Below are 13,439 nucleotides of genomic sequence, written 5' to 3' on the forward strand. Positions count from 1 at the left end.
AAACACAGGACTGGGGCACAGCTCCCAGCTCTGCCCGACTCCCTCTGAGACTTGTGGGCAAGTCACAGGTGTATACATGGGTGGCCGAAAGTCAGACACACAAATCCATCGCTAGACACCTACTTACTTGGTCTGATTTTCAGAGATGTTGAGAAGACAATTCCTATCGAAGTCGATGGAAGTTGCAAGTGCTCAGCACATCTGAAAATCAGGTGGCATATTTAGGTGCCTAATTTGAAGGCCAGCATTTTGAAACTCGGGTGCCTAATCTCGCTCTTCTTCTGTTTCCACACTTGTAAAATGGAGTTAACAAGGCTCACAGCACCTATAGTATCTCCCAGGGGCGTTGCCAGGCTCCATCCATTAATGCTTTTATAGAGTTCCGAGATACTCAGATGAAAGGTGCTACTGCAAAGGCATATTATCAATCTAATCAGCAGCAGATCGAAGCTGTGTGTGTGCAAATATTCATGGCGGCACCGTCTGAAAACTACAAAATTGCTCATATTAATACACTTCTCATTAATGGGTTCATAGGAGTACAGGTTTTGTCCCCTGTGCTATATGTTATAATTTAAATTAAAAGGACACAGGAGGCTTTAATACAAAGAGGAAACTAAAGTCTATGTTGAAAGATGCAGAGTACAGTGGGGTCAGACTGGAGAGCAACATTAATTAGCTGCTTGTGTTAAAGACGGGCTCCTTAAAACGTGCTTCAGCTCAGCTGAGGGCTTCATTCACAAGGGGACATCAGGCCTACCTAAGGAACTGCTTGCGGACCTCGTTTGTCACAGGCTCGTTATCTGCCAGATCAGTGTGGTTGCTGAGTGTATCTTCAGCGAGCAAGACCTCTTCATCCTCCAGCACTGCAATAGAAGATTGTATTTTAGATTTCTGCTGAGGGCAGCTTATAGGAAACTGGTGTCAAAATCCAGAGGCAAATATGCTAGCTGAAGGATAAGCGTTATGAAGCTGACAGTGGCTTCAGAAGTCTGTTTGAGACTGCAGTGCTGCGTAACTGCAGGGAGCTAGTGCGTTTGGTAACTTTTGCAATTCTGGAGAAAAGTGTGATCCGAACACAGAACTAGCAGCAAGGAGCTCCTGATTTCTAAAGCTAATTCTGACACCAGCTCCCTCTGCAACTTGGCTGATTCACAACCCCTCTATGCCTCTCTCTCTCTCCCCACAACGCTCCCATCTCACAGAGCTGTTGTGAAGATTAATGTGGGTAAAGCACTTTGGAACCTATGTGCTGTAAGAGCTAAGTTGCAGTAGTATTGTAATTAGTTTTAACCAAACTCATGAGCAGAACCTGCCCTGATGTCCCATTATCTTGGGATGAAGGACTGAGAGTCTAGGAAGCTGCTATAAATGTCTATTATTGCTAGAAGAGGTTGTGTACAGCCTCTGGCATCTTGTTTGTCAGGACATACACTTCTGCTGCCAAACATTATGGGAATACAGCCATACATAGGAAACATTTGCCAAAATACTTTCATCTTCCACCATCTAATCAGGGACAAATTAGGCCTAGAAGAAATCCTAATTAAAATGACATTTGTGTCCTGCTATGTAACAGAAATACTGTGCTCTGGGTACCCCTTTGGAAAAATAGAGTCCAAAGGGCACTTCGTTTTCCCACTGATCCTGTCTTTGCCAACTGTAAAAAGGATTTCTCTGTATTAAAAACACAGAGGGAAAGTAATTTCTTACATTATCTTAGAATACAAGTACTTAGCCTCAGGCAGATTGGGTAAGTCCTTTTGCAAGAGGAAAGAAATAGGTTTGCTTACTTAAACGTCAGTATTACCAACTTGCATTCAATACACGGGATGGGTTAATTTACACCATGACAGCTTAGTAAGCATAAAAAAAACTCCTCATGGTACATAACATTTTCATTACTAGCAAGAAAAATAAAGGAATCTAAGGCTGGATTATTACATTTCCCTACAGGCATGTATCGCAGGAGCAGGTAACATTTATATGTAGGGAAATTCATGACCTGACTGATACAAAAGCTATGATTTAAGATGAATAAGAACTGCTGTACTTGTTAGCTCATCCTCTTCTATGTCTTCATCAGGTGCATAATTTCGAAGAAATTCTGCAAAAGCCCCATTTTGCTTCAAAAGCTCTTGGTAGGATCCCATTTCAGAGATTTTGCCATCCACAAGGACCACAATATGGTCCACCTGAGGCAGAAAGGTGATGCCATGGGTCACTAGCATTCGGGTCTGTATGGGAGAATGAAACAAGTCAGTGCTACCAAGCCACCTCTGGGGTGGAACGCTGCAGCTGTTTAACAACATGCAGCCAATCACTATGTAACATTTTTAGGATAAAGAATGAATATCAGGTATGGTTGAAATATCAGGAGGAATTTAGACAGAACGTAGTGGAATTTGGCTAAGACACTAGGTGTAAAACCCCTGACTCTTGTGAAGAGAATTAAGAAATATTTACTGGCGACAGGACCTTGGCTTTAAAAGAGGTAGCAGCCCACTAACACCACAGTGGGAAACTAGCTCAGTGCGGACTCAGCGGCGAATGACAATTGCTGAATCATCAAGACTGCTTCCTGTAAGACTGTTTTTCTTGTGGTCTCTCCTCTGAGCTCTGACATAGCGTGATGCTGCATAGGAGATCTGACAAGACCCTGAATCAGCGGAGGGTGAGAAAACCTGGATTTGTGCTGGAAATGGCCCAACTTGATGATCACTTTAGATAAGCTATTACCAGCAGGAGAGTGGGGTGGGAGGAGGTATTGTTTCATGGTGTCTGTGTATATAATGTCTTCTGCAATTTCCACAGTATGCATCCGATGAAGTGAGCTGTAGCTCACGAAAGCTCATGCTCAAATAAATTGGTTAGTCTCTAAGGTGCCACAAGTCCTCCTTTTCTTTTTGCGAATACAGACTAACACGGCTGTTACTCTGAAACCTGTCTTTAGGCAACAGAATACCACAGAGCTCTGTAGACATGCTAAGTGGTGCAGAACATTCCCCACCTCCCACCCCGGGCTGCCCCAGGACAGTGACCAGCAACACTAAGGACAGGACTGCTCTAAATTCCTCCATATATTTTGTTTTCAGCGGTGTCAGTGTCAGGGGAGAGCAAGTTTCCACAGGACTTGAAGAAACACTATCCAAGCTTAAGAGCTTTTCACATCCCCACCCTTGGGCATGTCAAAACAATAGCTCTCGACTGAGAATCTGGCAATGGGCACCTTTTCCAAAAGTTCAATGAAATGAAGAAATCAGGGAGATATTCAGAACTCAACTCCCAGTGTTAAAATAGCAGGCCAGTTCATCCCCCTGATAGTTCTGGGGTGGGGGGGGAGGGGAAGAGTGTGTGTGTGTGTGTGTGTGTGTGTGTGTGTGTGTGTGTGTGTGTGTGTGTGTGTGTGTGTGTGTGTGTGTGTGTGTGTGTGTGTGTGTGTGTAAAAGAGAATCCAAGCACAGGCATACTTTTCCTTTAAGTGCCCCTTCTGGTCCAATAACATTGTCAAAGATGTGCTTAGCAACGTGGGAATCCACAGCTGAAAGAGGGTCATCTAACAGGTACACATCGGCGTCACTAAACACAGCGCGAGCAAGGCTGACTCTCTGCCTTTGGCCACCCGAGAGGTTGATGCCCTGCAAGGTGGAAGGAGAAGACAAAATACATCACCTACAACACAATTTAATCCAAGCAATAGCAGGGATACCCTTACAGCTCACAGGCACTCAGATGCTATGGTAATGGGCACAGTAGAAGGGCCTGAATAGAATAGCACAGGTAGAGTTGAAGTGGGAAATGGAACTCTAAGAAAGCTGCGTGTGCATGCACTGCTATCGGAATGGAAAGAATTTGGCAACTTACAAATGGAAAATTCTTTGTAGCAACTTACAAGAGCCCTGGAACCAAATGAATTCTTAAATGGGGCTGCTAAAAACCAAAACCAAAACCTGCCAGACAAGACACAAAACACAAATTCAAAGCAAGATGCAGCTGAAACGGCAACGTTTTGCCACATTGTTCCTGCTTTCCATGTGATTCACTATATCCACTCACGTTCGCGCAACACTGCCCACGCTGGCATGAAACCTGTGAGCCTCCGCAAAACCATCTTTAGTTTGGGAAACAGTTGTGTAACAAGCTGATTTCTATTTTGAATAGACTTAGGAGAGGATCCTATGCCAAGCTTGGTGTGAGTTGTATCACATTCCCTTCATGTGAAGGAGCCTGGATTCTGAAACTGCCATGGACAGAACTCCTTATCACACTCAGAACTTAACTGGGAGTGGAGGATGCGCCGTCTCTCACAAGATCAGGTCTATGATCCCCAGTCAGCAAAGCACTTCCACATACACTTAAAGTTAAGCTCATACTTAAGAGCTTTGTTTAACAGGATGGACTTACACATAGGCTTAAAGTTAAGCATCTGCTTAAAAGCTTTGCTGGATCAGGGTCTAAATATAAAGCATTATTTCTATCGCACAGACAGAGCAGCCATCATCATGCATGTTTGCCGTTAAGGGCCCTACCTTCTCTCCTATCTCAGTATGATCTCCCCCTGGAAGTACTTCAAGGTCAGTTTTTAAAGCACAGGCCTCCAGGACATTTTGGTACTTCTGTTCATTTTGTTGTTGGCCAAACAAAATATTATCTTTCAGGGTGGCATTCTGAATCCAAGCTTGTTGTGGAACATAAGCAACAGATCCCTAAAATGAAAAAACCAAACCTCTGTGATTTACTATTCATTGTGGAATTGATTTACCTTTAATGAGCTGTGATTTACAATTACAGAGCTAATTCAAATCTATATGTAATATGCACATACACAGTCACACACTACAGTACATACGAATTGTACATACACATGCACTAATTGCTGACGTACAGTAGAAATCTCAGGAAAAACCACTACAGTTGATTAAATTAAACAGTTATGAGCAAGCATGCAGAGAAGTTGGTAAAATTACAGACAGCCCTGAATTCTCTGTCCAGGCGGACATACACTAATACACTATGTGCATGTATACAATATGCTAGGTGTGTTAATACATTATTTTGAAGCACCATCGTAACTAGAACCCACCTTCACTGCCACTTGTCCTTCTAGCTTTTCCATTTCACCAAGAAGAGCTGATACCAGTGAAGACTTCCCACAGCCAACATGGCCAACAACAGCAACCAAAGAACCACTGGGGACCAACAAATTTATACTGTGGAGGAAACAGGCTGAAAATTAATTAAACGTTCATTTACTAAAGACATTACAGCTCCTTTCGTCAGGTCTGATGTACGCACTGACAATCCCCCTACCTCAGTAAATGCACATAAAATGATACAGTAAATGTAGCTGGGTTGTTGGTCCCCCCCCCCCCCCGATTTCTTTTTAAGCATGCTTATTATAATTATTATTTTTACTGCGGTAGCACATAGGAGCCCCTGTTATGATTCAGGACAATTTCCTCATTACCCTTGCAGTATGTGTAACTCACACGCCTCCGGGATGTGGTGTTCTGTCCCATCTAGTGGCACCGAGACCACTTAGAGAGATTAATGAGTTTGCTCTACAGTCAGTTGGCTTTTAGCTCTTGCAGTAGAGGCTCATGCACTAAGCTCCAGAGATTCCAGGTTCGATCCCGCCCGCTGATGATTGGGGTCTGTCAGCGTTACATATGCACCAAATTCATTGAGAGTATCAGGAGAGCTGGTAGCAATGCCTATAGATAAGACTGACCTACACTTTCCATTATAAGACCCTGTTTTCAAATTATATCAGTTTATTGGGTTACAAAGGGTTAATAACCTTTTTGGAAGGATTCAGCTGATTTCAGGGCCTTTCTCAGTAAGAACACCTGCCTGGAAATGTTGAGGGATTAAGTGCCTTGTTTAAAGACATTTAAGCCATTTAACTAAAATATTTATAGTGCTAGTAAACAGAATGGTCAATGACATGACAGGGGAAAGCAAAACGCTTACAAATATAATTTTCTTTTTTTTTTAAAATGGTCTAAAGTCTTGACTCCCGCCCTAATCCTCCAGCAGATCTGTATGATCGGACCCCTCTACCTTTACATAGCCCCTCTGAAGTCAAAGCCAGCCCCATATGCACAGAACTAGACGGAGAATTGGGACCAGAGCCATTCCTCAGATTCCTTTCATTACCTACAGGAGTTTTTCATATGTAGCCAGACTTTCAAAAAAGCATTCAAAGCAGGATTGACCACCAAAATTCAAAACCTTTCCTCACTATCTTCCATATCCAGTAGCATATTCCCCTCACCAGCATTTTAAGGGACAGTAATTTTGGTGGCTAATAATTCTAGTTACAGCTGCATGGATCTTTCAGAATGAAACCCCAGAAGAAGGAAGTTCCCCTGGTTTCAGATTTTGTTACAAAACACAGGCTGGCTCAGTTGAGCTTTTTGCAAAACCTGAGCTTTTCAAGCAGGTCTGAGCCACATCACAGTTTCTCCTTAAGCATTTATAACATGCTCAGCACACTGTAGCATGAGTGCCTTTGATTTTGACCTGAAACTAGGCAAAATGTGCAACTTTTTAGCCACAATTAGATTTGACTTTGTTCAAGCAGGGAATGAAACCAAAACTGGGAGGCTGGGGGAGAAAGCTGCAACGAGATTCTCAAAAAGACCTGAGATATCACAGTGATGGGTCTGACACAAAATCCTTAACAGAACAGAAAAAGTGTTCTCATGTCCATGAACTAAAGTCTTTACGTCCCAACATGTACATCCCAACTCTCTTAATAGCACTACCAGCAGCCCATCAGATAATCTGATTTGCCTAGTCAACAGATTGGGCCAGTAAATATGTATTATCTATATTAGAAATTAATTTACTCCATCTGTCCCTTAATCTACCTATGATATGCCAGTCACTGCAGTTTCTAGGCTCTGTAATATTTAGGCTTTGTATAGCATAATAATATGGGACAAGCAAACTGCTCTGATGTTTATAAAACAAAGACATGTGCAGGAGATCGGATAATATAACTTTGTAACAATGAAATCGAACACACTACTGGTTTAAAATTAAACAACCCTGAAACGGATCTCGCTAGAGACAACAAACAGAGGGAAGCAGGTTGATGCTGTATTGGAATTGTATAAAGAAATCTTACTCTTTCAGAGATGGCTTGAGCTCCTTTGCCCAGCTGAATGTCCCATTTGTTACAGTGATGGTGTAGCCTGTGCAACAGAACAGAAGAGAGACGGTGGAAAAAGTTTTGCGCATAATGGTGCTGAGTGAGGCTTTTGTCCTGAGAAGGGAGAACAGTTGGAGGGCATTTATTTCTACGGAAGTTTTGCGTCCCTTTTCTCTGGGCATGGGAAGTAACATTTGTGATCTGCTCAGTCACAAGGGAACACTGTTCAGAGTAAGTGAAATCACAGAACTGTAGAACTGAGACATGAGAAAGCTGTTTATCTCCCTCCCAGGCAGGACTGGTCCCTAGAGCAGCTTATCACCTGAATCGTCCAGTACAGCTTTCAATATCCCTCTGTGATAATTACATCACATCATACCACTCAAGGGACGATTCCATAGTCAGTAAAAGGCTGACAGTTTGCTGGGGAGGTCGATGTAGAAGTTTAGGCCTGCCTGCCTCTGAACGGCTCTACATTGCCAACCTAACAAGTTAGGGATGGGCAGGTTTTATTCACCTCCTTGTGGAATGGTAGGTATGTAATAGTAATCATACGACAGCTGCCTTGCATCTCTTGCCCCCTTAGAATCTTGAAGACAAAATAACTTTTGATCTTTTGTCTTTAAATCAAAGAACAACAAGGGTGTGTTACAAGAGAACACATTGTGAATCTTATGAGATCAGACTGTTCTCCCACTGAATCTGGGATCCTGTGCCTCTGGCAGTGGCCAACAGAAGCAAGCGACCCCCTTCTTCCCCGCCCCCCAAAACCTCCATATCATCCCTATGCATTTATGCAATGCCAAACATGGCCCTGCCTGGCCCCTGATGATCAGCTGATGCCCCGAAGCATGAACCATTACATTACAAATACAGACTCAAATACAGAGCATTTTAAAGGAACATCTCATGCCTCGCAAATACAGCCCAGAAACCTTGGTAGTTTCCACATTGTCTCGAGGGCAAACAAGCATTTTCCAGGAAAGGACTTCCTTTCTGAATTCAGTGACTTTATCATTAACTGATTCTTTTGTAATCCAAGTAGCCTAATGATAAATATTGCAAGTTTAGGGTTTTCTATGCACTCTCCCTCTCCAAATCCACACAGACACACACATGCACACCCCCATCATCCACATCATCTCCTCTTTACCTGGAGTAACCACCTTGGTTTCCACACAATTTGGATCAAGCTCATCGTGACTCAGGAACTGCTGAATTCTCTTCAGGGAAACACTTGTCTAACAAAAAAAGGGAGGCATCATTTCACAGTCTTTAAAACGAGAAACCAGTCGCCTTCCTGTCGGAAGGGAAGCAGGCTCATGCTTTTACTGTGTGGAGTTCGTGAACCATGACTCATTCCTTCCCTGGGATGGGTTGTATCCCAAACGTCAAGATCTGAGCTATGTCATTTTTGAGATAAAGTAAATTTGCTTAAGTGAAGCAAAACTCACACGAAATGCCACAAAACACAGGCTCACTCACAGCAATGAGGCTGCTAATAGTGCAGTGCTAATAAAAGAACATTAAAAAGAGTACGGGAGACACCTGGAATTGTCATATTTCACAGTTCAGTTTAAAATCAAGAGAGATCATTGTTTTTTGCATTTGAAGCAAATAATGAACAAGACCTTCCTTACCTGTGCAAGGTTGCTAATGACCTGGGGAAGCATGTTGAGTGGAAACCTTAAGATATTAAACAAGGAGAGGGAGACAAAGGCTTTCTCTGCATCCAGAATATTATTTTCATCCACACTGACATATACTGCAAATGTGGTCAGCGCAACCTGAAAGCCAGAAAGTGTGTTTGATAAAAAAAACCTCTTGATTTGTTAAGAGCATTCAGGCCTAACTGCTAATGTTAGAAATAAAATCATCGGAGTCAGAACTGGACCAATTCACTACTGCTTTTTATCTTTTCATATATCAAATCCCAATGTGCTTTAAAAGATAAGCCATCGTACCACACAAATGACGCTAATGATTACCAAAGTCTACAGAACAAGACTATCTGCTGATTACTGTTGATTACATTTCATTGACAGCTGAGATTTAAAGGTGAACTGCAAGGCTCTTGTGAGTACATAAAAGTTTAAGGTGTATTTATTAGGGTGTGGTTTGTGTTCTGGGGAAAGTTCAGGCCACTTTCTTGTTCCTTCCACTCCAATTTGCCCACTGTTAACTTCAGTATCATTGGCCATTGGAGGCTAACCACAAAAATGTAAACTAAGGAGTCTTGGCAGAAAAGCAAAGGAGAAACTCATTTTCTAGTAAGTCAAGAAGGCATTTCTTAGCATTTACTGCACAGCCAATACTTGGCTTCTATTCCCAACTATGCCACTGACTCTGTGTAACCTGGTGCACCCCTCCATAAAATAGGGCCAATAATATTTACCACTCACAACATAGCTGCAATCACACGCAACAAGTGAGTGGGGATCAGTGATAAGAATGCATGAGATCCACAGCTAAATCAAAGGGAATTTAACAGGAAAGTCTGAGAGGGAGGAGAGAACGTGGCTAGCTCTTCATCTGCCCCCAGTGTTTGTGTCTATGTCATACGTCATACAAGGGCATAGTAAGGAGAACTGCTCAGGAACTTGGAAACAAAATATTTTTTCATCAGAAAAATGCCAATTCAAAACCAACCTTTTCCCCCACAAACAATTTCAGTTTTGATGACAAAGTTTCCTGTTAAATTTCAGAATTACTGACACTTCCCATTTTGACATTTCCAGAATGAAAAAAGTTCAGTTTTTAAGGTCAAAATGACTTTTCATTTAAAAATTTAAGTTCAAGTAAAAATAAATAAATACATACAATGAGGCTGAAATCTATACAAGACATTTTGATTAACCCAATACAAAATTCCACACCTCCCCCCGATTTTTGGTGCACAATATTTTTCAAGATTTCGACTTTCTGTCTTGATTTGGGACGGGAACATTTTTTGAAATCTCAAAAATTTCCACAGGATCGGAAAGCTATTTTGTGCCCAGCTCTAACTGTGAGACTTCACTGAAAAATATTTTGATACCCTCTAATGAACAGTGTCATAGAATAGTAAAGTATTCAATTGTTTTAAAGCGTATGTATGATTTTTAAATATACACATTTATTCCAATACCCATTTGATATGCAGACAGTCTATTTAAGGGCTTTGTATTTCACCTTCTATTTTATGCTTTGATAGCTTTCAGACCTATTTGTGTAAGCAATACAAATGATGTTTACCAGAAATGGTGCGCTGACCCACGCAAAGGTGGACAAAGAATTTAGATATGCTGCTTTCTTCAGAACACGGAGCTCATTCTTTCGTATCTCCAGCACTTTCTCCTGGAAGGATGGTTCCCACGCGTAAAGCTTCAGTACCTTTATGCCACTCAGAATCTCATTCATTAGTTTAATGCGGGAATCTTTATACCGCATCTGTTCCACCTAAATTATTCCAAATAACATTGTTTAAAAAAAAATCTGTCTGTATTTTTAGGCAGACACAAAAGGCAGACAGTGTATTACATAATTTGTTAGAAATACAAGTGCATTCTAATCAACTTTACTGTCTAGAGGTAAAATTTTCAAATGTGTTGGGACTTGGGCACTATTGAAAATGCTACCCTAATTCTTGCCTTTCTTTAGTTAGATTTTTACTGATGTACAATTTTAAAAGTGCTTATTTATATGTCTGGGTGCCCTTCATTTCTTTAAAATACACTGATGAAACAAACAGTCTCCACTCCATTACCCCCCAGATCAAATCCCCAGGATAGAACGTGGATATAATGAAAAATTAAATGTAACACCTCACCTGCTTGGAATCCACACACACTGCTACTCAACCCTAACCATCTCCTTATAGGTCAAGGGAGAAAAGAAATGCTAATATTTATTAGGTAGTGATTAACTGGCAGATCTGTTGGCTGTCCCAAGGTTTTGTGGAATGTAACTATATTGTTCTGTTACTAAAGCTGAAGCTATTATCACTATTTATCTTTACTTTTAAATTCTGACACTATTTAACCTCAAGGGTTGGGCTCTTTACCGCAAAAAAAAGTTCCAAACAGTCACTAAGAGATTACGACATCCCATTACTCAGCATAATCTTGTAGCTGGAAAAATCCAGCTAAGAAGCCAAAGGACTTTGTTGCATTAGCATTGCACTACTCATGGAGTGTGAATGACCACGCAGATTGCTAATGGAATAAAGGTTCCTTTCAGCTTAAAGTCAGCAGTTCAAATTTGGCCAGGGTTGGCACTGATGAAAGGCATCATCATCTGCTGACTGTCCAATGGTCTACAAGAAATGAGCGGGCAGTTTTAATTTCTACCACAGAGGATAGAAATCCATAGCACAAGTACACCAACACCTCTGCCCTCTTTCTAGGCACTCTCAGTAGAGGCCACCAAGTGAATGGGTATAGAGATGAGGGAATTATCCTCTTGTCCCAGTAGAAGTCCCCATCAGACTGGAGGTTGCTTGGAAGAGCACCTGGCATCATTCTGCACATCTTTCGCTTGAACAGTGAATTGTTCAAGTTCTCAATTTTCTTGCTTGCCTAGGGAAGGCCTGTGAGGAGAACTGGCTATTTGAATTATTAGTGCAATCTCCATTAGTATTAAAATCGTTAGCACTAACTAAAATGAAACTTGTTCAGTTTAGCTCATGCATGGTAGGAGATGAGAACCTGCAGAGAATGTGTAACAATTTAATCTGGACCCAGTCTGGATCACAGCCTCTGTCTGTCACTAAGAATAGCTCTTATATTTGCTCTTATGTACTCAAAGCAAACAAAACAATAGCCTAATCTTCTGTATACATTTGTCCTTTTTGTGGCCCTGATCCCACAGAGGGATCCAGCCTTGGAGACCTGGCTCATTAATTACTTGACCAAGCTTTCTTCAGGGCCCCTTTCATTTAATCTATGGCTTTGATCTAAAGTCAAATCAAAGAGCCTCTTACAAGGGATTCTCTCAAGCAGCTGAGGCCTGTTGTTTTAAAAAAAAAAAAAAAAAAAAAAGAGAAAGTTTTGTCTTTACGTTTCAATGACTTCTTTTAAAAAACTCCCCTGCAGTGCTTGCAACTCAAACATAATAGCATTTGGCTTGTGTCAGAGAATGTAATAAAAAATGACCTGTCCAGCTTCAATATTCAAGCATAGTGAAATGCAAAACAGGACCCAAGCAACATCAGTGGAGAAATGTAACATCAGATTTTAAAGATTCATGAAGTTGAATCACTGAGTTATTTGTAGTAACACAGAGAAGGAATGTAAAAAGAAAAATATGGAGTGGGATTTTCAAAAGCGTTGGCCGCACTCTGCTCCTATGGAAATCAGTGGTAAAACTGTCATTGACTTCAATGGGAGCAACAGAGTTAAGCCAACATTGGATGATACTGAAAAGTCCCATTCATGATTCTTTTGACTGACAGCATCTCATCCAACGTACACAAACACATTGCACTTTCGATGTAGGAACTAAAAAGACTGTGACTCCTTCCACTTTTCTAGAAGAGCCACCACCTTGGGTTATGGATAATCCTTAACGTTACCTACCTGGAACGCTCTGGTTTTTATAGCAATTGCAGCATTCAATGGGATTAGTAAGATCATCACTGCAACCCCTGCCAACACAGAAGGCCCTAAAGTCTTGATAGGAAAAGAGACCATGTAAGTTATTGCTCTCCATGAAATGAGGTCAACTCCGTTAGATAGCACTGAAAGAAGCTGGGTTTGGTAAAAGAGTAAGGCTTGGCTTCACTAACACGTAGTTGAAGTGACAGTATGAATTTCCACCCCCCACTGGGGAGTTCTGACTCAGCTTCCCCTCTTCTTGTTGTGTAGTCTAGATCACAGTATTGATCTAGAGCTACCAGTACTAAACTAGCATCGATGACATCTGAGAGCTCCTGCAATTTATTTGCGAAATTGCTCCTGGCGGAAGGGGAATACAGCAGTGGACTAATGCAAATAGAGCATCTTAACAGATGTAGAAAACACCACCACAAACCTCATAAAAAAGAAAATACAGTCCACATATGAAAAGATACCAAATATTTACAGGCAGGGAATGGAGAACCTAGAGGGGGGGCATTTCCCCTGACTTCTCTCTGATATAAGGAACAGCAATTGACAAAAAACCTCAATCACCCTGAATGTTAATACATGAGGGATTGCATCCTCAGCCTGAGTCACAGGATCTGTCTCTGTATTTGGTCATAAAATGCTACGAAGTCACTAGTGGCTCATTATGTCGCTATGTACCCCAAAGGTAGATTATT

The 13,439-nt window shown here is 41.5% G+C and overlaps 1 protein-coding gene across 6 annotated transcripts in view; it reads right to left on the reverse strand.

The window, feature by feature from the left end:
• Positions 1-13,439, reverse strand: part of ABCC3 (ATP binding cassette subfamily C member 3) — a 78,090-nt gene that overhangs the window by 19,451 nt on the left and 45,200 nt on the right. For 5 of the 6 annotated variants that reach the window (XM_037915139.2, XM_037915140.2, XM_037915141.2 and 2 more), the window contains 10 exons: positions 12,715-12,807; positions 10,394-10,597; positions 8,800-8,946; positions 8,313-8,400; positions 7,136-7,202; positions 5,084-5,210; positions 4,530-4,706; positions 3,471-3,638; positions 2,054-2,237; positions 761-866 (listed from right to left, as the gene is read on the reverse strand). In XM_037915139.2, the coding sequence (XP_037771067.1) occupies positions 761-866; positions 2,054-2,237; positions 3,471-3,638; positions 4,530-4,706; positions 5,084-5,210; positions 7,136-7,202; positions 8,313-8,400; positions 8,800-8,946; positions 10,394-10,597; positions 12,715-12,807 (1,361 nt within the window). Of the gene's footprint in view, positions 1-134; positions 491-760; positions 867-2,053; positions 2,238-3,470; positions 3,639-4,529; positions 4,707-5,083; positions 5,211-7,135; positions 7,203-8,312; positions 8,401-8,799; positions 8,947-10,393; positions 10,598-12,714; positions 12,808-13,439 lie in introns of those variants that run through there. The other variant, XM_037915143.2, reaches the window with a different exon arrangement.

Source organism: Chelonia mydas, chromosome 14, assembly GCF_015237465.2.
Source record: "Chelonia mydas isolate rCheMyd1 chromosome 14, rCheMyd1.pri.v2, whole genome shotgun sequence".
Classification (NCBI taxonomy): domain Eukaryota; kingdom Metazoa; phylum Chordata; order Testudines; family Cheloniidae; genus Chelonia; species Chelonia mydas.